Source organism: Furipterus horrens, unplaced genomic scaffold (assembly GCF_987537825.1).
Source record: "Furipterus horrens unplaced genomic scaffold, mFurHor1.1.pri manual_scaffold_5, whole genome shotgun sequence".
NCBI classification, from domain to species: Eukaryota; Metazoa; Chordata; class Mammalia; order Chiroptera; family Furipteridae; genus Furipterus; species Furipterus horrens.
In genome coordinates this window covers 45,588,268-45,615,734 of record NW_028327175.1, presented here as the reverse complement: position 1 = coordinate 45,615,734, position 27,467 = coordinate 45,588,268, and the positions used below count along the sequence as shown (strand labels likewise).

The 27,467-nt window shown below is 43.5% G+C and overlaps 1 protein-coding gene across 1 annotated transcript; it reads left to right on the top strand.

The window, feature by feature from the left end:
* Positions 1–3,838: 3,838 nt before the first annotated feature.
* Positions 3,839–6,060, top strand: FOXD1 (forkhead box D1). Its single transcript, XM_090278959.1, has one exon. The coding sequence runs from the start codon at positions 4,056–4,058 to the stop codon at positions 5,436–5,438; it is 1,383 nt and encodes a 460-aa protein (XP_090135085.1). The 5' UTR covers positions 3,839–4,055; the 3' UTR covers positions 5,439–6,060.
* Positions 6,061–27,467: the final 21,407 nt, after the last annotated feature.

The following is a 27,467-nucleotide window of genomic DNA, read 5'->3' as shown; positions in this document are numbered from 1 at the left end:
ATTGTGAGTGTACTTAATGACTCCGAACTGTACACTTAACTTGGTAAATGTTACGCTATGTATATTTTAACACACACTCGAAACATACAAAGAACCACAAACAAAAAACCAAGGAGCTCTTTTTTGGCCTGCAGACGTTTGAGTTTAAAAAGAGAAAGTACAGCCACAATGGAGGCAGCGTAGGATGAAAGAAAGAGCAGACAACTGGCAGGGACCCGAAGCATCGCTCCTCTCAGCTAGGGGATTCAGAAAGCACTTATTGGACATAATAATTATCTATTTACCTTGCTCCCGCATGAGACTATGAGTACTCTCACACCAGGGACTCCTGTTTTCTTCTTTTCTCTCCAGAACCCAGTGCCAACCACAAAGTATTTCAATACAGGCTTGTGGAATGACTCTTGGAGGAGGGACGCGACCCATAGTAGTTGCCCTTTAGAAGCATGTTCAGGTCCACTTCCTTTTTTTTTTTTTTTTATAATTAGGTCCACTTTCTTGAGTCAACTTCCAGGCTGCGCTTAGAGGCTGAGAGAGGAATCATCAACGGTTAGGCCCCGGGTCTCCGCCAGCCTTTGCCCATCTTAGGAGGTTCCTGGACTTTACGGAACTCTTGGTCCGGGGCTCGAGGGCAACGGGCTGAGGCGGCGCCCCCCCTTGCTCCTGTGGCACATAATTTCGGTAACCCTCTGGGGGGCTCCTGCAGCCCCCTAAACGACCGCAACCAGTAGTCCAAGAAATGCCTCCGCGCCTGCCCAGTCGCCCCAGAGAAGGAGAGGTGAGCCTCAAAGAATAAAAAAAAAGGGGCCTGGCACCCAAAGCTCAGTGGGAATGAAGCAAAACGCCAGCTGCTTGGCGAACTCCGGATTTCTGCCAGCCCCAGGGCCAGCCCGGCGCCGTGCCACCGCCAGGGGGCGGCCCTCCCTCACGCGGTCTCCACCGGGCCCCGCAGGCGCCCTGCCAATTTACGTGTCCAACCCAGCTGAACGCACAGGAGAGGGGGCGTCGCCCCCTCAAGGAAAGGTGTCTCGTCCCCTCTACCAGCTTGAGGAGGTGGGGTGGTGTGCCCAGTCTCGGCAGAGACCTGGGTGCGCATTAGGGAGGGAGGGCTGTGGGGTGGGGGACAAGAGGGGCAAAAGGGGGGCGCTCGAGAAAGAAAATGCTTGGGTTTTCGCACTTGGGAAACTTTACGAGCGCAGAGCTAAAAGTCACATACAAATGTGTAGGTTAACTAAAACAAACAAAGCAAGTGGACTGCCCAAATGTGGGGCTTTAGTAAAGCTCAGCCAAATCTGTTAACACTGTTGTCCCTGCAGCGGTTCTCCGAGGTCGATCTTCCGTTCTGACCTTCAGTAAATCCTAACACTTTTTCCTGAATGGTCAGAAGATAATTTGCCACGTTAACAAAATTAAAAAAAAAAAAAAATTTTTTTCAGGGAACAGCCCTTTCACCCTTTGGTGAGGGACCTTCAGACAGTTACAAACGGCACGCCAGGTCAATCACCGTGCCAGACAAGTTCAGGGCGGTGATAACAACGACGGGATGACGGCTGTAACTGATCATCTGATGTAACTAATGGTCGGCGAACAAATTCTTCCTCTCCGTTTCATCTTTAAATACTTCGCCACACACCAACCCCCAGTCCAACGAAAATCATGGTGTTTATTTAGATATCGATTGAGCCGTACTTATAAAACTTAAACTTTCAAATGTAAAAGTGAACTCTTTGGTAAGGACTCCTGGCTACATCAACAAAGCAATGTAATGCCTGATTAATAGTGCTGATTAATGTTGGCTCAGGTTAATCCTGAACCAATTACAATAATTAAATGGTTCAGCCATATATCAAACGAGAGTAAATGAAAAATAATTTATTTAGAACTTTGAGACATTCTCATAGATCTTTCAAATCTATGATGAACTTTATGGGTCATTTGTAAGTGTAACTGGTTGGTAGCCGTTCTCAGCAACAAAAACTCGATTTTAAAAGAAGTCTTAAATGGGGGAATAGTTTATTTTTGAGGCTCTGTGATTGATAAGGGGAATAATGAAACGTTTCAAAATGTGAAAAGTACTTGGTCCATAAAATGGCATACACAGAGCAGATGATGATTGTTCCTATGGAAAGCCATTGAGTTTTGATTCTCAGTTCTCGTCAAGTGGTCATTTTATAACGAGAAAGCTAGAAATTTTAGGTAAATCCCCCTCCCTTTGAAATAGAAGAAGTGTTTTAGGAAATGCCGAAATCCAAAAGGTAAGGCTATGTGAATGTGAATTCCACAGCTATTAGAATTTTTCACTAGCCAAAAGTTTGTGACAAACCTCAGAACACTCAAAATAGAATCATATTTGAATTATTTGCACTAACTTGCCTGTCACCTGAAAAGAAAATGAGTTGACCAGAACTTGAATCTTATTTTTTTTTAAAAAAACATTGTTTCTTTTCACCAGTAGCTATTGGTAATATTCAATGAATTTTAAGAAAACATTTATCTTTTTTAAGACTTTATTTATTTTTAGAGAGAGGGGAAGGGAGGGACAAAGAGAGGGAGAGAAACATGATCGGCTGCATGGGGGGGCAGAACTGTAACCCAAGCCTGTGCCCTGACCTACCCAGAATCAACCAGCAACTTTTTGCTTTTCTAAGAACGCCCAACCAACTGAGCCACACCAGTCAGGGCTCAAAAAACATTTAAAAACTGGGTCTGAAAATTTTGTATTTATCATTGTAATTTCTATTAAGCCCGCCTGAGATGTGAGTACAGTATACATTATAGTAATTCAAGTATCTGGAGATTACTGTGAAGTGTGGATTACAATGTTCCTCTCACTGTTAACTATAGAGTCCCTTACCTCATTATGAAAAAAAAATTTTGAGTCATTTCTAGGTGCAGTTTGTGTGTGTGTGTGTGTGTGTGTGTGTGTGTCTGTATATCTGGATTTTCACTAAGTGTTTCTATTTCTTTTCTGCATTCAGTTTTCAGGTCCTCTCATTAGAGTGGCTTAGTTTAGCTGTCAAGTTTCTAGGGCATTCAATAGCAAATAAGCGACTAAAATGCCAGCCTACGAGCATTTTTATTAACAGATGGTAGAAAACAAACGTCTTTGGAGAAGAACCAAAAGAGACAGGTTAAAAGGTCAATAAACAATTATTGTGCTTCAACTGGGAAAGAGTGGGGGTTCTCATCAGATTCGATGGGGAGCCACTCGTCCTATCTAGAGGGAATGGGATAATCCAACAAACCTCAGAGCCTTCCCCAAGGACCACCTCAGAGGTCAGGGTGCTGTTATGTCCCGGCTGGACGGCTGCTACAGGCCGTGGAGTGGTCAAACCATCGCGTCAAGAGAGTGCTTCTGAAATGAGGGTTGAAGGCCAATAGAAGAGACAGAGGCTGGGAACTCTTAACTTGTGTCTTAGGTCCAGACCACCGCGGGTCAGCGCGTAATTCGGGTCTTAGCCCTTTTGGCAAGGAATGGCAGAGTCCGCTCTCCTGCTCTCTCTCTCTCAGTTCCTGCTCTAACTTTCTCTCCAGAGCAGGGCTGATTTCCTAGGCTTCCTTTCCCTTCCTTCGGTAGCGCTCTGACGTGCACACCATGTGACAGGCCTCCTTCTGCTATAAGCTGCGTAGAGGTCCGCCCCCTCCTGGTCTCAGCCCTCCACTCGCCGAGCTCTGTCCCTAGACTCACCCGTCCCGCACCCTCCCGGGCGCTCCAAAGCTCAGACTTGCTTGCCCAGGGTCCTGTCACCCCCTACTCAACTGGCCCGGCAAGGGGCTCCCCGAGAGGCGAAGGTCAAGTCCTCTTCCAGGCCCGGGTGCGCGCGGAGCCAAGGGGGCGCAGAGACCGCGGGACAACCGCGGCAGCGCAGGAGTTACAAACTCGCAGTGCAAAGTCTCAGTCACCGCCGGGCAGCCCCGGAGCGCGGCTGGAGTAGCGGCCGCGCCCCCAGCGTGGCGCCCAGGGGCCCGGTCCGCCGCCTGGGACCCGGGCTGGGGAGCGGCGGGAGCCCAGAGCCCGGTGCCCCTATGCGCCGCCTCAACGTCGCAGCGCGACAGCTATGACCCTGAGCACGGAGATGTCCGATGCCTCCGGCCTAGCCGAGGAGACAGATATCGACGTCGTGGGGGAGGGCGAGGACGAAGACGACGAGGAAGAGGAGGACGACGAGGGCGGTGGTGGCGGGCCCCAGCTGGTTGTCCCCGCGCGGCGGCGGCGGCGGCGGCGGCGCTCGTACGCCGGCGAGGACGAACTAGAGGACCTGGAGGAGGAGGACGACGACGATGACATCCTGCTGGCCCCGCAGGCTGGGGGCTCTCCGGCGCCCCCGGGCCCAGCCCCGGCGACAGGGGCCGGGGCCGGCGGGGGCGGGAGCGCGGGCGGGAGCGGGAGCGCGGGCGGCGGCGCCAAGAATCCGCTGGTGAAGCCGCCCTACTCGTACATCGCGCTCATCACCATGGCCATCCTGCAGAGCCCCAAGAAGCGCCTGACGCTGAGCGAGATCTGCGAGTTCATCAGCGGCCGCTTCCCCTACTACCGGGAGAAGTTCCCCGCCTGGCAGAACAGCATTCGCCACAACCTCTCGCTCAACGACTGCTTCGTCAAGATCCCCCGCGAGCCCGGCAACCCCGGCAAGGGCAACTACTGGACGCTGGACCCCGAGTCCGCCGACATGTTCGACAACGGCAGCTTCCTGCGCCGGAGGAAGCGCTTCAAGCGGCAGCCGCTGCTCCCACCCAACGCCGCCGCCGCCGCCGAGTCGCTGCTGCTCAGGGGCGCTGGGGCCGTGGGGGGCGCGGGCGACCACGCCGCCGCCGCCGCCGCTGCGCTCTTCCCGCCCGCGCCGCCGCCACCCCCGCACGCCTACGGCTATGGCCCTTACGCCTGCAGCTACGGCCTGCAGCTGCCGCCCTACGCGCCGCCCTCCGCGCTCTTCGCCGCCGCCGCAGCCGCCGCCGCCGCCTTCCACCCGCACTCGCCCCCGCCGCCCCCGCCGCCGCACGGCGCGGCCGCCGAACTGGCCCGGACCGCCTTCGGCTACCGGCCGCCTCCGCTTGGCACCGCCCTGCCCGGGCCTCTGCAGGCCTCCGCGGCGAAGGCGGGAGGCCCGGGCGCCGCGGCTCTGGCGCGCTCGCCCTTCTCCATCGAGAGCATCATAGGGGGCAGCCTGGGTCCCGCCGCCGCCGCCGCTGCCGCCGCGCAGGCCGCCGCCGTCGCGCAGGCCTCGCCGTCTCCATCGCCCGCGGCGGCGCCCGCGCCCGGACCCGGCGGCTGCGCGGCTCAGGCGGCCGTGGGTCCGGCCGCCGCGCTCACTCGGTCCCTCGTGGCCGCCGCGGCCGCCGCCGCCTCCTCCGTCTCCTCGTCGGCCGCCCTGGGGACTCTGCACCCGGGGACTGCCCTGTCCAGTGTCGAGAACTTTACTGCTAGGATTTCAAATGGTTAATAACGCTCTGTTAGCGCGCTTGAGAAACCGAAGGTAGGAATCCTGCTCCTTTTTTTCATCTTGGTGGTTGGGTGTTTTGTTCGCTCCTGCCGGCGCGGCCCCTCCTGACCTCGCGCTCGCATTTTTGCCGCCTCGGATTCTCAGACAAGACTGTGTTCGGCAACAGCTCGGCGCGCTCTCTGGCTTTGCGGGTCCCTCTATTTATGCAAAGTCGCCCTATGCTGCAGCCCCTGGCCCTGGGGTGGGGAGGAAGAGGGTGCTGGTGGAGTCCGCCCTGTGTAGGCACAGGGGCTTCCTTGACTTTGGGAAGCGCTTAAAAATTCTAAGCCTTTTTGAGGTCTAGAGATTCTCAGGTCCAGGCGTTTAAAAAAAATCAGTGTTCAAAAGACGAACACAGAAATAATAAAGGCCCTGAAGAATATCAGCAAAGCAATAATTTTTATTTGAGAACACTTGTCTGGTGTACTTTTTCATGGAAAGGAAAAAGACGATTAACGTGTTTACACAAGGAAAAAAGTCAAAATTATTTCTTATTTTAACCTGTGTTTTGTATCATAATAGACATGCGGAATTTTTATTTTGTACTTACTGCATATTCTTTACAAGGAGTATTGTAAATTTTACTGGCAATTGTACTATTGTAATGTAAGATTTTACACTTTTTCAGAAATAAAATGCTTAATTTTCAAAGAAAATCCACCAAAAGAATTGGCCTCAGTTGTCCCCTTAGTTTCTTTCTAGTAAAAAAGTTTCTATGTGAGAGAAGTAACAAACCCATTACAGAAAAGGCAAATATTTTCAAACAGAATTTAACAAAAGCAGTGTTAGAGGAGATGAGAAGTTATTTTAAAATGACTACAAATGAAAGAAGTCACTTTGGTATACATTTTCAAATATAATTCCATTCCATTTAGATGATCATTGAGTCTATTTAAAATTAAAGCCACAGTTACCTTAGGGTAATTTTATAGAACTTTTTAGTTTTGAGCTTCCCACTTCAAACAATTTCTACTGACATTTGAGCACAATATTGTGTATATCTGTAAAAGCTTTGCAACATAGTATTATATAGGAACCAGAAGCTACACAAGTATATAGGCAATTTTTAGTTTAAATTTTTAATAGATGTGATCATCAGTTAAATAGCTTTAAAGTTCTGAATAAAAAGATATTTACATATACAAAATAAATTGTATTTGAAAGTTTTGGCATTTAAAGCTACAATTTTCTCAATAGAAGAGAGTCCAGTAATTTCATAAAGAAGTTTTTATCCTAAAAGGCAGACACTGAAATTCTAGTTTAAATGAATAAGTAATAGAAATGAAAGTGCATCAGGTGTTCATTGAACTAATTATACTTATACATTTTAGATAACTTGGATATCTTTTTTTTGAAATTCTATGTGTTTTCATTAAATTACTTGTTGCAGGCAATTTTTAGACCTTGAAAAAATGTGAGACTCTAGTTTCGATGACTGCAGATGTTATCGTGTGCTCAAATAAAACCAGGGCATTTAAATGCTTAATATCAATGAGTTGTAGAGGAGATAAAATCTGTTTATTAAAAATTTTCAAATATTTTAGCACGTATGTATCTGCAGATCTGCAGATTTAACTGAGCAAATTAACAAAGACTGAATTATAAGCCAGTATATTGCAGTGACATGCATTGTGATGTCCTGTCCCCTCCTTTATTTTTAGGGAGGAAAGAACTGACAGCCTCACAATTTCCTTTTTTCCCCCCTATAAAATGTTTGGAAGTGCCTTGGCCACATAGCTCAGCTGGGTAGAGCGTTGTCCAATACACCAAGGTTGTGGTTTGATCCTGGTCAGAACACATACAAGAAAGAACCAATGATGTATAAATCAGCGAAACAACAAATCAGCGTTTCTCTCACCCTCTCTCTCTCTTCCTCTGTGTTGCTACAATCAATAAATAAAAATTTAAAAAATGTTTGGAAGAGATTAAACAAGTTTAAAGTAAATGGATTCACCCTCGACTTAACACTAAACATTTAGATACAAACTGAAGTATTGTTAGACAAACATCTTACATACAAAAGTTACTTTTATTGTAGCCCGAATAAGGGAGAGGAGACATTGGAACCCTGGACATCCGATGCCACTGCCACTGGGGTGGAGAGGTGTTAGCAGGCGGAGCCCAAAGGGTGCAGGTACTGCTGGCACACCTCACGGCCTTCTGTAACAGAAATCTGACATTTTGACCTGAAAGTAATGATGAGAGAGTGAAAGAACAAACACGTGTGTGTGTTTGTGTGTGATTATTTGCATGAGGCTTGGATGTTCTGAAAGCTGGGATTCCTGGCCAATCCCTCTCTCTATTCAGATTCCTGCATCTTTAAAAATGGGCCAGGAGGAGTCCCACCTCCCAGATTGTCAGTGCCTGTAAGGGAATGGCAGGTAAGGCAATGGGCAATCCAGTGTTGGCCTGGCTTCGGGTCCGGGTCGCGCAGTTGCAGTTCCGCTTCGCCCACGCCTGCCTGCTAGAGAGACTGCCAGCGCTTCTTGAGCCTTGAGCTATAAGAAAAAGGAAACTCGACCTGCCTGCCTCAGTCTCGATTTTTGGGTTCTTTGAGTCCAGCTGCTTCACCCTCCTGGTTTGCGGTCAGCTTTTCTGGCCCTTCCAGCCTGGCAGGCGGTTGGAGGAGATAACGGGGCTGGGTGACGCGTGGGCTGAGACAGGAGTGGGCTCTGGACTTAGGGGTGAGGTTCTTGGGGCAAGCAAGGATTGGGCAGTGGGTCGTAGACCCCGCAAGCCTGGAACGCGGGGCAAGCAGGTGCTGGAACAAAGGCCGCCCGGCTACGGTGGCCTTTGATGGGCAAGGACGTCTCCTCCCGGGACAGCTCATTCGCATGTAAATTCGGCTTTGGTCCCCTTTTCTTTGAAGGCAAACAGAAAGATGTTTGTGTGTTTGTAAGGATGAAGGCTGCTTGAACAAGCCTTCCTCAATAGGCTGGGTCTCGAAAAATAAACCAGTTGGACAAACATTGGCCACCAGCTCTCCTCCTCCCAACTACAAAGTGTGGATTTGCTACAACTCATTAACCCGACGCTTTTCTCCCCTTCTCATTTCTCTGCTTATCAAATGCCCCCGTAGAGCCAGGACACAAATGGCCGGAGCCCGGTTGGGCGGGAATTGCAGTTAATAGGGAGAGGGATATATTGGGGCTAATGGTTCGGGCAGATCCCAAGAAGGACCACACAAAAAGGAGCCTCTCCATTCAGGGCTCTGTTGTGCCGCAGAGATTTAATCTGCAGCTAGATTTAGCCAAATGTTATCTATTGCGGGGGTAATGAAGCCCTTATGGATTGAATTGCTCCTTGTACCACACATGGTGTCATGACCTTAGATTGTTTCTTGGTTGGTTTCTTTTTTCTGTTTGGTAATTATTTTATTTCTTTAAAATAAGAAGCTAGTGCTTCTGCTCAGCAATGTGTTTACTCTCCATCCCCATCCACATCCTCTGTATTTATTTAAGAACCACTTCCCTTCCTCAAGAAAGGAAGGAAGGAAGGAAAGAAAGAAAAGGAAAAAGAAAAAAACTGGGTAGGGGAAGGAAAACTGTGAGGATCCATTTTCTCCTGACTTCTCCCTCATTGAGATATCTGTCTAGTTGCACATCTCTGCTTCCCTGTGTCCTGCTCAGGAGCCCTTTCCTACCCAAACTTCTGTTGACGGAACTAAAATTGTGGGCATATTTATTATCAACATTCTTACAGTAAATGTAAGCATCCATTTGGGAGAAAGACTTCTGCCCTTCACAGTTGTTTTTTTTTTTTTTAACCCACCGTTTCTTACTTCAGCCTGTCCTCTGAGAAAGCTGGAGGAGGTAGTTATTCTGATGGAAGGTGATTATTTTGATGGAATACCAGCCCATGTCATTTATTAAAGGCTGTTTGAGTCCAATGGTTGTGCTGGTTTTGTCTTCCTCTCTATGGCCCTGGTGGCTCTTATTTCCATGCTTGACTGAGAACCAAGCTTGGAGCAACTAACGGTGTTATTACAACTGCTATTGATAGGTAGGGATCTGATCTTACTACCCAAAGCCAGGAATTAAGGATTCTAGTTTTAGTTTTAAAATTCTCTGCTTGGCGACACATTTTGCTCACACCTGTTTTTATTACTAACTGAGAAAAGTCATTTGGGGGCAATTTAAGGGTCATAATAGCATCAAACTCAATCCAAATCCGAAATCTGACTGGGAAGAACCCTGGTGTCTGTGGGCTCCTCCAGGGGGTCACTTGGGGTCTAATTGGAATGCCAGGGGTCCCCTTCCCCTTTTAGAACTGAACCAGACAAGGACTGGCCTGGGGAGCAGAGGACAAGTGTAGAGGGGCTGGTATTGTCAGTCCCATTCTTGCCTCTCCCAGTTTCCTGGTGTTGCAGCTGGGTTACACATATGCGCACACAGGCATGCACACTCATTGCCCATCAGCTGCCACTTGCCTCCCCACTCCCCTATGATTTTGTAATTAGGCATATGCTTTTTGTTGGTAAATGTGTTTGATGTCATGGCCAGTGAAACGTGGAGTGTTTATAGGGCCACAAATGTAAATGTGTAAATATGTTTAGTGTAAAATCTGGCCCTTCGACTTTAGCAATAAATACCCTGCCAACTCAGATACGATTACATTTGACAGAAAGATGGAGAATCTGATCATGACCAGCTGCTCAGGGCTCTTTGGGGCTTACACTCTCCCAACTGAATTCACTTTTCAGATAATTTCTTTGCATGTTACATCTCTCTAATCACATCTTTCCCTTGATGTGAACAGCTTGGGCTCTTTGCTTTTTATTGTTGACCCTTCTGGTATGCAGGAGACTTCCTGGTTCAATCCTCCTGCTTCTTTACTGGGAAAATACTATTCAGAAACAAGCAAAACACACACAGAGAAAACAACTGATTATTATCACTGATTGCTTTTTGAATCCTGAGTCTCCAGGTGTGATAAGATGGGTAGGAAGAGAAATGACCATAGATTGTGAGCTCAGACCCACATTTATAATTTTCCTCATCCTTATAATCATCATTGTCATCCTAACTTTAAAAACTGTTTTGAGTTACTCTAACCTTTTTAAGTAAACATTTTTAAAAAGCATAATATACACATAGAAAATGCACAAATTTCACCCACTTTTCACAGAGTGAACACACCCATGTAAACCAGCATCAGACCAAGAAGCAGATGTTAACCAGCACCACAGAAACCCCTTTCCTGTGTATTCCAGCCACTACCCCCAGCGCACAGTAACTTTTCAAAAGGGCTTTTACTAATATTTCTTTCAAGTACACTGTGAAATGCAGAGGACAAGAATTATTGTTGATGCTCTTTACAAATAAAGATATCACGGCTCAAAAGATATTAAGTGACTAGCCTAATGTCACAGTTACTTTATTTCCATTACATTACACTGCCACTTTGTTGCCATCATTGTGATTTATTAAACACCCACTGTGATGGGGCAGTTGCCTTAGAGACCACTGAGTCATTTATTTCTTAAACACATTTTTTTTTTTTTTTGAAACTTGCTAGACCCTCCTCTGGGCCATCTCTACTCAGGTCTTCCCAGTGGTCCCCCAGCTCCTTGTTTTAGATGCAGTTGCAAGCTATAGTTAATTATTTTAGATATGTCAGCTTCCTCCACCTAGTTATATAGGGCATTCTCCTAGCCTCCTCGCATCACTTTTCCAAAGATTTTTTCCAGCAGCAATCTTCTTTAAAGCATTTCTCTCTCTCTCTCTCTCTCTCTCTCTCTCTCTCTCTCTCTCTCTCTCTCTCTCTCTCTCTCTCACACACACACACACACACGTGGCTTGCCTCTTCACCTTATTACTATTTGTCCATTTCTTCTGCTTCTCCCACTGATTCTTAATGGTCAAAATCTGACAAACTGGCAGAACTTTTTGCTAAACTCCTAAGCAGGTTGTTATTACTAGACCCAGGGTCACATCCTTCCCATGTGGAAAAGAGAATATGTAAAAGTCAGGTCAACTAATTTAACATTTAATGAGAGAGCAAATCATTTTTCTGCAAATGTGCTTACCCTCCCTCCAGACACCCTCTTGAACATTTTACTGTCCTTGAGCACTGCGTATGATGTGGCTTGACCAAGTCCTGTTAGTCTTTGCACAATTGATCCACTGCACTGGACCCTTCAGGGGCAATCCCACCTGGAGCTCAACCAGCTTGGCCAGAGGTCTCCCTAAAAATGCTTTTGTGGGGAGGGAATTCCAGGCCACCTGCTGGAATCACATCTTTCTCTTGAGGTGAATAGCCCATCCTTGTCCATTGCCACAGAAGCCTCACTGAAGCCCAGCTTCCCCAGAGAGGTGCTGGGTGGGGCCAGCGCTTTTTGTCTCCTTCCAGGACATCCAGGCTGGAGTCAGTGCTGGGATTGTACCTGACTAGTGGTGAGCTGCAGACTGCCTCCAAAAGGATATATGGTGATTTTGCCCCCAAGGGGCATTGCTTAATGCAAGATAATGTTTCTTTTCTAGAGAAAGAGGGGTTTTCTTAAAAATCAGAAACATTTTTTTCTTTTAAATTCCAGACTATAAAAGACAACAACAACAACAACAACAAAAAAAATATTCAAGGAATAAAAACAGTCAATATCAAGAGCTTTATTTAGAGAACTTGGAAAATTCTAATTCTGAATTTGAAATAAGGAGAAGGTCTGGAAAGATTTCTTTACTCTTAAAATGAGAATGACTCTGCTGTTCAAGATTGGGTGTTTCCCTGGACATAGGATGCTAGTGTTAAAAAGAATCTACCTAGTCTGTGAAGCAGAACGCAAGCTATATGAACTTCATCCATAGGCCCATGAGTGAATGTCTGCTGAGCACCAGGAGAGGAGGAAGGCCCCAGTGGTAGAGGATGCATCTGAAACCATGGGGCCTTGCCTGGGCCTCTCTGTCCCAGAGGCAGCCAGGCAGGCACAAATGGGGGATTCTCTCTTGTTTGCAACTAGTGCTGATCAATAACAGACTGGCAAAGAAAAAGAGGAGGGACAGATATTATGGCAGAAAGCGGAGGCTTCTTTGCATGCTTGCTTAGGAAATTCCCATTAATATAACTAAAAGGCAGATATGTTCAGCAATAAAAGCATGGTACACATTTTCTTAAAAGTCAACAATGAAGGGTTACTATGAATGAACAATAACTTGCTTCTCTATTTCTATTTTTATAAGTTCTATGCAATGAGTTTGCTATATATGAAAATGACTGTGAAAAGATTATGTTCTGTTAAACATTGGACTATGGAAAGGAAAAAAAAAATCACAAACCAAAGAATTCCCCAAAGCCCACAACAGAAGAAATAAGACTAGGTTGAAATTAAATGTTAAATCACTTTTCACCCATTTATAGTTTTTGGGAGTGCGGACATGGGTTGTGAGAATCAAATAAGACAATTTAGTGAAAATGCTTTGGAAAACATAAAACCTATACAAACATACAGAATGATGAATCCTTTGTGGCTTCTTTTCCACATCCTTATTATTCCAGGAAATAAAAATAAAAACCTCTAAACTTTGGAGTATACCCACATCCTAAAACTAAGAAAAATCTTTGGTTCTAGGTAAAAACTGTTTTCTTCAAAATCCCCACTCCATTTATGAAATAAATTGTTACCTTACCTTTTCTAGAAATAGTGAGGAAAAAAAATACAGCATTGTGTTTTACTTCAGCCAGATGTATGTTTGGACAGATAACTTTCTTCTTCCTTCTAAAATAAACAACCCAATGGTGTTTTAAATCCACTCTTCTAGTCTCTTATTCTATTTCTTTTCTCTACTTATTTACCAGTCATCTCTTTAACGTGCGATTAGTCTGCAGTATTTATTGAGCACCTGCTACATTGCAAGTCTTCTTATTCCCGATTTAAATATGAGAACAAATGAAAGAATTCCTGCCAACGCCTTGCCTCTAATGACAAGCATACACTTGTGAGACAAGAGAAGGAAGCCTTTCAGCAGAAAACAGTGGGGTGGAAGGAAGGCTAGCAAGGTAATTTTTTCATTTATCCATTTCACAGAACCATTTAAGAAATCTCAGTAGTCTGTAAAACTGTCTGCTTCTTGTCAATGTATTTCCAGTGTGCCAGCTGACTCACAAAATGCCTAAAACACCTAAGTGCCCACGTGGCATGGACATAACTCAGTGCCAAACTCCTCCATGCAGAGAACTGTGCATTTGAGTTTTCTTCCCAAGTTTTTCAGACTTTTTACTATAGTTGCCTATTAGTTACCAGCTCTTCTCTATGAAGACTTTGAGGGAGGGGGAGTTTGGCTTGTGACCAGGCCTGTCATAAAATGCTCATACTACTGTGAACTGAGATGATGACCTCCACGGAATGAATTTGTGTTCACCTGGGTCTGTGAAGCATTAGATACAGAGGCACAGTGAAAAATCCCAAGATTTTCTTTCCATGCTTAAATATTTTATTACAAATAAAACTGAGAGGTGATTCCTAGTCTCCACTCCCCCTTCCTTCCCCCATCCTCCACCCCCTTCCCCTTTCCCCTAAATTAAAAAAACAAAACTGGAAAATAAACCGCAGTATATTTTCCTTGTACTCTTTTATAAACTTTAAAATAAGTATTTTGCACTTGCAGTAATTGAGGAAACATCAATATGCAAACTTGGTCCAGGTTTGGGACCATGGGGGCGGGGAGGGGGGCATGGTTTGCATAGGCACCGAAGTTTTTCAGTATTCAATTCAAGCATTAACCTCATTTTGAAGTTGCTATTGCCAAGGGACTGTGGGTAAGTCATCAGATTTGTTTTCTTCTTCAAAAGTAACTAGGGGTGTAGAGGACAAAAATAAAATGCTGAGGAGCTCTGTGTTCTGTTTTTCTATTTAAGGAATTTAATATTTCTTTGCCTTCCTCCTCTTTCCCTCCTCCTCCTCCCATCCATCTCTGCATACAAAGCAGAAATCCAGCAAACCACCCCCACACGTCTTTAGAATTTGTGGGATGGGATCCTTTATTTTAGGGAGTTGGTGGGTGCAAGTTGTTATTGTAACTCTATTCTGTAACTAAAGCTCTGGCATGTAATAAATCTCTCCCCAAAGACTTTTGGATCTTTGATTTGAAAAATCGGATTCCTTTTGTGAAAACAGTTGACAGGAACCTAAAAGGATTAGTTGCATTCCACATAGGATAATTTTTACTGGCAACATTTTGAAACGATTTGGTTCCTTTCAGACTTAAACAATGTCCAGAAAAATGATCTAACGAGACTTGTATTGTTTTCCTTTGTCTGTGAATCCGTTTGCCGCTTGTGCCAACGTCTCGATAGGGATTTGACAGTTTTCCTTCCGGGCAGTGCACTGAATTAATTTTTGATCGCCCTTTCTACTCGTATTGTTACCTCCTTGGGCCCGGGACGCAGCAATATTTTTCCAACGTCAGCCCCTAAAATGAAGCGGGCGCCAATGGTTTGTCGGTGGCACTGTGTCTGGGAGGGGGCACAGTGACCCGTCGTCACTCGCCGAAGGCCAGGCGTCCGGTGCTTAGCGGCCTGGCCCCGGTTGCCAACAGCTCCGGCGCCGGGACGTGGCAGGAGCGGGCGAGGCAGTGCACACTTCCCAAACCTTCACTGTCTGACAGTCCTCTGTCCACCAGGATGCGATGCTGAAAGTAAGAGGGCAAAAAGGGAGATAACGTTGCTTCTCCTTCCTATCTACCCTTGCACCCTAGAAAAGTCCCAAACAAAAAGCCAAGAGAGGCCTGCCTTCTACTAGACGGTCACTGTGTTGCTGCGCGCGGGCCGCGGGCGACTGCGCTCCCACCTCCCCCGACCTTCTCCACTGTTTATTTTGTTGTCAGCGGACTTATCAAGATGTTAGTTGCTGGGGGTTCTGACCTGCCCGGGCGCTTTGGCTGCTCAGCCCGGGCTTTCCCCTCTGTTTTTACACCTGCACAAACTCCACCGCACTCCCCTGTCTGATTTATAGCCCAATTAAAGGTTCAGTGTTCTTGAAGCCACCCGCGCTGCTCCCTTCCCCACCTCCCGGCCGCCAGCCGCGCAAGAGCTGGAATGCGCTGGGCCGGGCCCCTCTGAGCCCAAGGACCCGGCGCGCGGCTGCGCAGCGCCCCCGAACCCCGAAGGGCGGCGGTGCGGGCGGAGGGCCTGCTCCAGGACAAGGGCACAGAAACCTCTCGCGCACACCACCCGAAGCGCACGCATCTAAGCCCTCGTCCCTAAACCAAAGTTTTTTTCTTCTTGGGGTTTCTGCTTTATTGGGACGAGGAAACTAAGCCCACAACAAGCAAGACCTGCGGCAGGGAGGTCGCCAGGAGCCGCCACGTGTCGCGGCCGGACTCACAGCCCAACACCAAGCTTTCAGCTTCAGCGCTGCCCAGGCCGCGCCTCCGCAAGATTTTCGGAGTGAGGAACTTGCGGCCGCACGGCTGGGCGAGGCGGAGGGACGCCATGCCCGCGCAGGAGGCCGTGCGCCTCTGGTCCACAGCGCGCCCTTCCCGCCTGGCTCGGCTGGCTGCGTCCTGGGGACTCTCCCTGCAGAAGCGCGAGGTGCCTGCGGCCAGGTCTCAGCTGTGGGAGGGAAATTTGGAGTCTAAGACCGCTCCGCCCGCGAATCCAGCCGGAGCCGAGCCTCCAAGCGGGCGGGAGGGCTCCGGCTTCACTTCTTTGCGGCCTTTTCTTTTCGGAGGGAATAAGCAGCAACCCAACCGAGACTGGCAGCATTGAGCATTTTCCTAACCCACTTTGTCTTCTTTCCATCTATCAATCCACCTTTCTAATTAGACTAATTAGGAGCGCTCTGGAGTGTCGCTAGGCCCGGGGACTGAAACTCTTAGAGGTTGTGAAAAGAGGCCTGAATGGCCACTCTGGGGGCCGGGCGGGGTTTTCTGCTACTCATTCAGCACAGAGTAACAGTGGCTACATTTATCCCTGGCCATTGAAAAGAGGCTCGATTAAAACGTTTGGGAACCAGTGCCACCCTGCATCCCTCCTCTAATTAGAGGAGCCCGGGGCGATGGCGAGAACGCCAGGACCCCGCAGACTCAAGTCTTAAGCGCTAGTGCTTTCCGCCCTTTCAGCGCAGCCGATTTCCTTTCCCCAAGACAAAAGTCCGCCACCTCCCCACCTGTGGCCAGGCCCTCCTTTCCCACCCGCCCATAGACCCTTCACACGCTCTCAGGCTGAAAGCCAAGCCAACTGCGTTAGGACACGCTGCGCAGCGAAGAGGTTGGGGGCAGCCGATAGGAAATGGGACTCCAGTTTCCTCTTCCCGTTTTGGAAAGCACCCCTTTGCGTTCGGTAGGCCTCATATATTTATTTTTTCCATCTGTCTCCCCCGGTATTTCTCACATTGTCTATATATAGCTTCGTCTTAAACCTCACACCTCCTCCCTTCTCCCCCTCTTTTTAAATCATGGACTTTCCATTCCAAGTCAAGCATCTGGGAATGGCCGTCTTAGGTGTCCACTGTTTGGGTGCCACATTTTGCTGTAGGAGTTCTTCACTTGCATAAATAATTTGTAGTCCTCGTCACAAGTCTTTTAAAGAAATGTGTATTGAGCACCTTCTATGTGTCTAGACAGATAGTCTTACTATACTCCTCAGCCTTCTTCCTTCTTTCTTAGTCCATCCCCAAATATGTCTTAAGAAGTTAAACCTGATTTGGTTCAATTCCCCCAAGAAAGCTGTTGATTTTATGATCTCCATGGTGTGTATGTAGAGATAGGTAGATTTTATCTTTCAAGGCTTAGTAGGAGGGAACCGAGACACAAGATATTAGGAAAGCAAGACACAGAAATGAGAAACAGCAGATATATTGCAACTACAGATTTGTGTATGTGTGTGGGGTTGTTTGTTCATTTTCTTGGTAACAGGGTGGTATCTGATATTTTTACAAAAATTTGAAACACATTTTGCTCTCAAATAAAGGTGACCAAGAGGGTTTGATTTCCTCTCTTTCTTTCTAATTTTTTGTTGCCCTAATCCCTCTTTTTGGAAAAGAGCCAAATGTACAAAGAAATATCATCAGGTCAGTGTTCTTGATCTTGTTAATTTAGAAAGTGGGACCTCAGCAAAGATGCTATTAACTAAATGGCAACCCACAGCATGCAAAATTCCTTGGATCCAAACTTCAGAAAAAAGTAAGGAAAGATGTCATGTGAGTGAAAAGAATCATGGAATTTTTAAAGGCCTAAACTGATCTTAATAGAATTTTATTGCTTCCACACCCTGCTTCAGAATAATTTAACAGTTACAATATGCATGACATTGAAACATAAATCTAACTAGTTAAGAAGCTGGGAGAGGCAGAGCAGAGGAGACAAATGAGAAGAGTGGTTCATTTGCATTGGGGAAAATTATAATTTTCAAAATTAAATCCTGGAAACTTTGAAATGAAAAACCAAAATCTATTGTCTGTGATTTTTATCACCAAACCTCTTATTTTTCATTTTAGTTGCTAATTTAAATAGTAATTAAAGAATAACATAGTAAGGTGCTCGACTCCTAAGCACACAACTTGACGAATTGTACATATATACACACCTGTATAATCTTTTCTTAGCTCAAGTTACTGAACATTTAAAAAACTCCAGAAAACTCCTCCATGCCCCTTTCCAGTCAACACCACCACACTGCCAACCGCTATTCTCAGTCACCACAGATTAGTTTTAAATGCTCTTGAACTTCATATAAATGGAATCATACAGTATATTTATAGTCTTTTGTTTCTTTTATCCATCAACATGTTTCTGAAAACCACTGGCTCAGACTCCTACTTATAAGAGAATATAAATAATAAGTCAATTTATATAGGTCAAGAAGGGTAGGCAGACACTGTGGAAAGCTTTACCTTACTCAGAAGTTTAAAGCAAACAAAAAAATTAAATCAAAAACAAATACACCCTCCTCCCAAAACTCCACCCCCCAAAACACATCATTATCCAATAGCATAGGTGATTTTATGATTATGGGTAAGTAAATAAATATAATGCAATATTTTACCACAGCAACTATTAGTTACATCATTTTCAAGTTGTGATTGTGGGTAAATGTAAGGAGAGTAGGAGCCACAGGCTACCTTTGTAATTGGATTCTATTTTGTATTTGCCATTTCAGCCCCTAAGACTAGTAGTAAGTACTTCGGGCCTCTTCACAAAGAATGGCATGAGCTTGAGGGGAAAGTAAATTGCATCCAGTTTGTTCTACCTCGACATGCTAGTACTTGATGCAACAGCCTGTCAAGTGTGCTTTGAATTCCCTTTAAAAGTAAAGTGTTCGCAACTAATCTAGTAGTCTATACTTTGTCCCATCTGTGGGTTGTTGTACAGGCCAGTTAACTTTGAAAAGAGAAAAGCTGCAGAATTATGGTTGTTCCTCTCTCTTCTAGCATCCCTAGCATTCAGCCACAAAGCCAGCTCCCTCATGATTTTATGCTGTGGGTAACCAACCAGAGACAACCAGTGCAGTCCATCATTAGTTTCCTCCTACCCTAATTAAAACTAGAGAATGCACCCAGTAGGACTTCATTTTTTCCCCCCAGGAGGGAAAGCATTTTTAGGCATGGACTTGTTTGTGATGTGGGAAAATTTGAGACCAGGTGGAAGAGACTGAAGTGAGGTTTTGATGGTTTGTTACTGGACATTGGTAAATTTAAAGTGGAGAACACATCTTTTTTATCATCTTAAATCTAAAAATTAATATAAATAAGTCTTGGAATCCATACTTGGAAGACATTGTGAAGACAAAAAGTCATTCCTACTAAATTATCATAGTACCAGTCATATAAATTGAATAATTTCTGAAAATAAGCTTAAAAACCACACACCTATTAGAATATCTAAAATTAAAATGGCAATAATACCAAAATGCTGGGAAGGATGCAGAGAAACTGGATCTTTTATGGTGTGAATGTAAAATGGTATAGTCATTCTGAAAAATAGTTTGTCAGTTACTTATAAAACTAAATATACACTAACCATGCAGCCCAGCAACCACACTTTAGGGCAGCTATCCCAGATAAATGAAAATGTATATTCATAGAAAAATATGTACATAAATGTCAATAGCAACTTTATTTGTAATAATAGCAAAAGAAAACAACCTAAATGTCCTTTAGTGGGTGAAACTCTGGCATATTTATACAATGGAATACTACTCAGCATAAAAAGAAGTAAACTATTGGTGCATACAACAGAGTGGATTTCAAAGGTATTATGTTTAGTGAAAAAGTCAATGCCAAAGGTTATATACTAGATGATTCTCTTTATATGACATTCTTGAAATAATAAAACTAGAGAGATGGAAACAGATTGGTGGTTGCCATGGGACAAAGTAAGGGTGGAAGAGGTTCATATATAAAAGGGTAGCAGGAGGGAGTACCTTGTAATAGAAGAGTTCTGTGCTTTGATTATTGTGGTTATAAAAATCTACACATGGGATAAAGTTGCACAGAACTACACACACACAAATAAATGCATGTAAAAATGGTGAAGCATGAACCAGTCTTCTTATAACCTATGCCTTACATAACAGAGTTATACAATGTCAGTTTCCTGGTTTTCATCTTGTAATGCAGTTAAGATGTCACAATTAGTGGAAGCTTGTTGAAGGGTGCTTGGACTTCTATGTACTAATTTTGCAATGTCCTGTGAGCCTATAATCATTTCAAAATAAAAAGTTAAAAAAATAAGTAAAAGAGACTTCAGTCAGTGTTTCACTAATAGAACTCTGCTGATTACAAGACCTTTCATTGGTTGGTTTCTCATGATTAATAACAGCAATGAATTTAGCCCTGTCATTGCAACAGGTATTTTATAAGCAATGTTTAAAAGACTTATCATTTTTATTTGTATTTTTCTATTAATATGCTCAATGCTGAAAACTTTTTGGAACATAAAAATGTTTGCCCTTTCCTTTGAAAAACTTTATTATTTGAGGGTAGATTTGATTTTTACAAATAGCCAAATGTGCCTGAAAGTCAAATATTGTGAATAAAGCAGATGACCAAGTTAGGTAAAACAGTTTTTTGGGAAAGCTAAAGTGTTCCTGAAGATTTATCATCTTGTGCAAACTGGTCACAAAAAGAGAGCTCTCAGACAGCATCACTGGTATTGTAGTGGCCTCCTAGAGTGATTGCTTAGAAGGAAACACTCATTTGCATGCAGAAGTTCTGATGAAGGTTTAAAAATTTGCTTCATTTCTAGAGCCAGGCTTGAATTTGGTCCTTCGAAACATGTATCTTATTTTGGAAATAGTATGTTGAACAAGGTACTGAGTGTTTAAAGGGTAGCACTTATTAATCACTTTCTAAGCAAAGCAGTACACTTTACCTTACCTTTGCAGTTCTGAACTATTATAAAGGAAATGTTTAACTCTAGACATGGTTGTAATTCTCTTATTCCCTCCACCAAAGAATAGGGTGACTCAATCAGTACTACCATTAGTTAAGTTGTTAAAAATCTCCATTGATGATGAATGTGTTCAGCCTTCAGGATCAACAGTTGGCACAATTACAGCAGGGGGTTAATGCAGATCCCACCCATGACATCTGGCCTGCCAATCTGTAAGTGGACCAGGCCATAAAAGCAATCTAAATTCCTACTGTAAACAGACCAAATTATGAGCGACCAGATTTCAGGCAAGTTTTGAGTCCTGTTGCCAGTGTTTTAACCATGGTGCTTGTTTTCTTCCTTGAATTTTTTATTACTTCATTTATTTTATTTCCACTAGGAATTGTGGAGTTCTAAATATTATTAGTGGTTTACTGCTTTTACACACATGTATCCTATTATTTTTGGAGATTTATATGTGGAGAGAGAAACTAACTTATTTTATTCCACGCATTCATTCACCTGTTCACAGAGATGGGCTCCCATCTGTTTAAAGATGCTAGAAGGGACCATACAGAACCTGAGAATTGAACAGAAGAACCAGATCATGGGTATCTGACAAAAATATGGTTTTGTTATAGAAAAAAGTCTTTGGTAATTAGCTTAAGTTTTTTGTTCACTTCTTCATTTGCCCAAGAACAGTTAATTATTTTTTAAATAAAGCAACTTATGACACATTACTTTGTTCAATTTCAGCAGAAATTTTTGAAAAAATTGTAAACATTTTCATTAAAAATTCAGTACAATACATGAAAACTAACAATAAACTAAAACCACTTCTTATGAAATATGACAAAATGTGTCAAAACTTCAGAATTTGTTACCAGATTCTTGGGTCTATACAGCACTATGGGCATAAAACGGCATAAAGACTGAAGAAAATACAAATAAAGATAACATTAAAATACTGATATTGTAACTAAAACAAATAATCAAGAGAAACCAAAGACCTACACTTGATCATTTAGTCATTAATTCATCTTGCATTTAATAAGCACCTACTATATCTCAGGCATGGTGTACTATGTGATATGCTGTAGATACAAAGAAAAATATATGGTTGGGGGTAAGGGAGGAAGACATACATACTACTTAAAATATTATATGATGTGCTTCAACAGAAGTATGAACTGATTAATATAAGATCCCAGAGAAAGAAATAACTGTGTCTGGGCAGGTCAGGGAAGACTTTGCAGAGGAGGTGATGTTTGAGATGAGCCTTGAAAAGGAAGACAAATTATACTTGGGTATAGAATATATAAAAAATAGCAGCATAAAAGAGCAGAATCTCTTCAATGAGCAGGAAATGAATACGGGAACCTCATCAAACTGAGTCAACCAAAGCACATAAAGCAAACAACAGACTGTCCTATTGTGGTCATCAGAATATGAGGTTTCTTTGGAAGTGCCTAAAACCATTTTGGATGTAAATATCAGGAAAAGGGTGAGTGATTTGGTTAACTGTTGACATATGTTTAACCCTTTCAGAATATTTCTATTTTGTTGATGCCAAAATAGGAATATGTAATTTGGGGGGAAAGAAGGAGGAAGAGGAAGAGGAAGAGTGACTTTAGAGACAGGTCTTAGTAACCTTTAGCCTGTTAATTCCCATCCTGGTAAAGGGTGGAATAGAGGAAATTAGGGATGGAGGGCAAGACTACTAGCTGGGGCCAGCTGGGAAAAGTGGAAAAGATCGTAGGCTAGGCTTAGGGAGAACAAGTTCTGATGAGGCACATTGATGCCACTTATAGCCACTGCATCAAGCCTTCTTTTACTCAGGTAATTACCAGATCTCATTCCCAACATCTCCAAACTCCAGTACTAAATTTTCTACACCTGCTAGACATATTCACTGTTTTTTTAAAGAGAACCATCATTCCTTAATTAGTGTCCCTTCTTGACTGCTTTATTTCTATCCATAGTTCTCCATTTTCCTGTTAACCCAGGTTTAACATTCTTAGGATCATCTTTTATTACTTCATTATATTACTTTTCACAGCCAGCCATTTACCAAGTCTGATCAATTCTTCCTCTGCAAAAACCTGTCCTTTCTCCCTTCTCCACTCCCACTGTTAAAATCAGAGGTTAGGACTCTATGACCCTGTGCCTGTACCACTGAAATATTTTTTTCATCTGGTCTCTTTACCTTCAGTCTCCCCATTGCCCAATGTATGCTTCAGATTAACTTTCTACAATGCCATGGAGCCCTCCCAAAGATTATAAAGTGACCAAAAGGACACAATAGGAGAGGAGTAGAGACTTTGCCACAGCATTCCATGCTGTGATGCTAACTCCCCTTAGTTTGCATTCCTACTAGAAGAACTTAGTGCATAGAATTAACCTTCTTAGCCACCTCACACTTTATGAATAATGCCTATGGCCCCCCTTTTTTGAGAGTAAATACAGAGTTTAAGAAGAACCTGCTTACAGAATCAAGGTATTTGAACAAATCTGGCATTTAGACAACTAAATGAATTTTTTACTGTTGATTAGCTGTTTTGAAGCTTTGTTCAAATGATCTATTGTAGTTTCCTTTGGTTCCCAAATCTACAAAATACCAGCCTTTGGAGTTAGGTGAACAAGGTCCACTAGGTTGAAAAACTTAAATTCAGGTAATGAAATCTGGATATGCCACATGAGATACCACTGTAAGATGTCTCCTGGTTCATGATTATTATTAAAACCATTACCCTCATTATTTAAAACCATTATCTTATTATTAAAAAACATTAACAGTCATGAGTATGCTGATGATGTGTGTAGACCTTCCCATGATTGAGTTCTTGGAATTATAGGAAAAATATTTGGAAGTCCAACCAGCTCTTCTTCCTTTCCTTTTAAGGCAATATTTCTCAAACGTTAGCATGCTCAGAATCACCTGTGGCCTTGTTAGCATGCTGGGTCCCATTCCCAGAGTTTCCGATTCAGTGGGGCTGGGTTGGGCCTGAAAATTTGCAGTTATAACAAGTTCCCAAGTGCTGCTGCTGGTTAAGGAATCACTCTGTGAGGACCACTGTTCTAGAGTATAACATGGGCCTAAGATGCAAGGGAAGTGTATCCCTAATAGCCATCAGGGTTGTGTAGACAGTTTCTGACATGCCTCTCATTGATGTAATCCCCTCCCCTTGAGTATGATCTGGGCATAGTGACTTGCTTCTCTCAAAGAGAATCCATCAAAATCAATGGGTTGTCCCTTCCGTGCTAAGGGTATGAGGGACTGTGTCTTCCATCTTGCTGATAGACTCTCTTTAGTGGCCCTCTATCTTGCCCACTTGCTTGCTCGGTCTGATGCAGTCAGCTGATACATGGTGAGATGCTCATTGGAGAAACGCACTGTGGGAAGGAACCTGGGAGGCCTTTAGACAACAACCCTTAGTCCATGTATCAGTGAGGAACTGCATCCTGCCAACAACCACATGAGTGAGGAAGGAGGAGATTCCTTTCCAGTCAAGCCTAGAGATGACTACAGTCATGTGAGAGACCAGGGCTAGAGGATCCAGCTAAGCTGTGCTCGGACTCCTGTCCCATAGAAACTGTGAGATAATAGATGTTGTTGTCTTAAACTGCCAAGTTCAGGGGTAATATGCAATACAGTATTCCCTCACTTATCACGGGTATTACATTCTAGAACCCCTCGCAATAGGTGAAAATCCGCAAAGTGGGAACCTTACATTTATTTTAGTTTTTATATATACTTTAAGGCTTTATAAACCCTTTCCACACACTTATAAACTGTTCCCAGTCCCTTATTAACCTTTTCCACACTTTTATAAACACTACTTATGTTCTTAAACATATTCTACACTCTTAAACCTACATAACTTTAACAACATACGTATACAGTACCGCAAAATCCCGCGATATAGCGAAAAATCCACAATAAATAATTAAATATAATATTTTTAAAAATCCTGCGAGACATTGAGGACACAATAAGTGAACCGTGATATAGTGAGGGACTACTGTAACAGATAACTAATACAAGTGACCTCCTCCTGTTTCATGAAGCTGGGTGCCAAGACAAGAGAGGGAAGCTGAAAGAGATCGTGCCTTAGCATGAGTGATGAGAACCTTCCTGTACACAGAGCTACACTGGTACTGTACCAAGTCCGTTCAAAAGTCTCTATTCTTTGGGTTTAAATTATTTATTTTGTACTTAAGTGTCATATTTAAATGAGAATGTTTACCGGGATAGTCTATTAATTCTCACAAGTGCTTTTGTACTCTAAGAATAGCTGTATGAAAAAATGCTAATGAAGTAAACAAAAATTCCATCTGTTAGTTTGTGATGTTAATGCACACCTAAGCATCTAAGTATCATGAGTATTTTATAACAAATTTACATCTCTTAGAAGCTAATACCTATAGGCTGTAAAGAGATAAAAAATTATAATCTCTAATATAACTTTACATGTAAAGTAAATGACCAAAAGAAACATTTCAAACACATAATTGTAAATGCTGCTGTGTATTATTTAGGTAGCTTTTTAGTTTTCCCTTTTTCATGGGAGAGAGATAGATCAAAGGAAATATTCTTAATGTTTCCGCCTTTGTCAATAGACCTCAAGAAAATCTATTTTAATACAAGTCAGTAATAGAACTCTATTATAAAAGACAAGTAGATTACAGGTTTTTTTCAATGACTACACGATGTTTGTGGATTAAAATTGGGATGATCTAAAGATTAATAGATTAATTTATGTGGAGGAAAAGTTACAAATCATTCACTTAAAAACTGGCTGGGTGCCCACATTCTAGAGGCACACTAGGGAGCGTTGTAGCTGCACAATGAATGTCTACACAGAGTGAATTTCTGAACATAATTTATGTAGATGAAGTGTGTAGAATGTTTTTATTTGTTCTACATCTCACTGTCTCACCTCTGCATGAACTTCCCAAACCCAGATCTACTCCAAATACTCTTACTCCCCTTCTCCACACTTTCCTCCAACGTGTTTGCTTTGGCAACTTTCATGTTCTTACAAACAATTCTCCCAACGAAATCAATCACTCTTGCACCCAAAGAGAAATACTGTGCACTCAGTGCGATGACAAAACGAAACATGCTTGAGGCAAACCATGTGTTCCCGCGTGTCCGAAATTATGCTATTTGCTCAAGGAACATGTTCCTAATGTGTTTGGCTTCTGTTACCCCTCGTGATTGCAACTTTCATTGTCTTTTGGAATTTATGATTTCAGAAGCAACTGCTTGGATTCATTTCATGGGACACTTTTGGAATGTGAAGCCAAAGCCTGGGGGATTCACAAGGCAAAGTCGTTCTGTTCTCCTTTCCAGGCAAGTCTGGCCCATATAAGGGCACCTGGTGTTTGAGGAATTCTGGGGGATGGATCCTCTTTTTCATTTGGAACCCCAGACAAATGGCTTCTCTACATAACCTGCATCCATCATGATTTAAAAGCTATTTAGTTCATTGATCATGTTATTTGGGAAGAAATACTTTCTGGTGATGGAGTGAGGCAACATCGTTTTAGAAAGGAACTTCTCCATGGTGCTTTCCTCAGAGGCACGCAAGGTGCTTGACCAGATCTGCCCCTCAATTGGACAGTACACTTAGAAGAGAAGCCACCAGTGTAACTAGCTTCATTTTGTAAGCATGAGACCCGTGAGCTAATCAAGACTCCTGGCCCTGTTCTTTTTTCTCTGATTAATGGATATCCAACCCTTAGCCTGAAGACTGTCATAATAGGAGGCCATTCCAAGACCCACTGGGCATTTTAACTAGGTTTCTGCACTCTCTTCCCTTGGAGCTCTGCAGCAAGTTTGGGGTTCTTTTCCTGCCCCGATTCCATATATCTACTGGGTGCCCTGGGATGCTCACTGCCAGGTAAGTCTGATCCCCCCACCCCATATTTCATCAGTCTTAAATTATTTTTAGAACAACAAATGGGATAAATAAATTTTCCTGCCACTTTGATGTTTAATGAATCTAAAAATTAAAGCCATCAATCACTCATTGCAAGCAATGGAAACACGCAGGCTCAGGGTAGGTGCAATATAGAAATCTAGTTATAAGTGAGGGAAAAGACCCTAGTTTAAAAGTGGGGGGGATATGAATTAATACATTGTAGAAATCGGAAATATAATTTTTCTTCCTAGTAAGAAAAGGGTTGAGAATCAAAATTTTAGGCTTTCTTTGATCCCAGGAGCATTGAAATAAACTTTAACATTATTATTCTCTACATAATTTTGGGGACCTACTGAGGGCATAAGGAAGGGATTATGTGACAGCACACTGGTTAGAGCTCAGGCTCCAGAGGCCTATGGTTTGGGCCCCAGCTCCACCACTAATTAACCTGGTGAATAAACTACTCAACCTCTCTGAGCCTGTGTTCTTATTTGTAAAAGGGCACTAATAATACCTATCTCACCTATGTATTGTGAAAATTATTTAATATGATGCATGCAAAGCACTGGCACATAAGACAGGTCAAATCAACATAGCTACTGTCTTCATCATATCACCATTGTTATTGATATAACATTTGATTTGGGGCCACAGAATATAACCAATCTAAAGTAGCTGAGGCTGGGAACTAAACAAGGATGGCAGCATTTTTAATAGATAAGAGTTTCAAAAAAGGAAGATAGAGAAAGGTTCAAAGG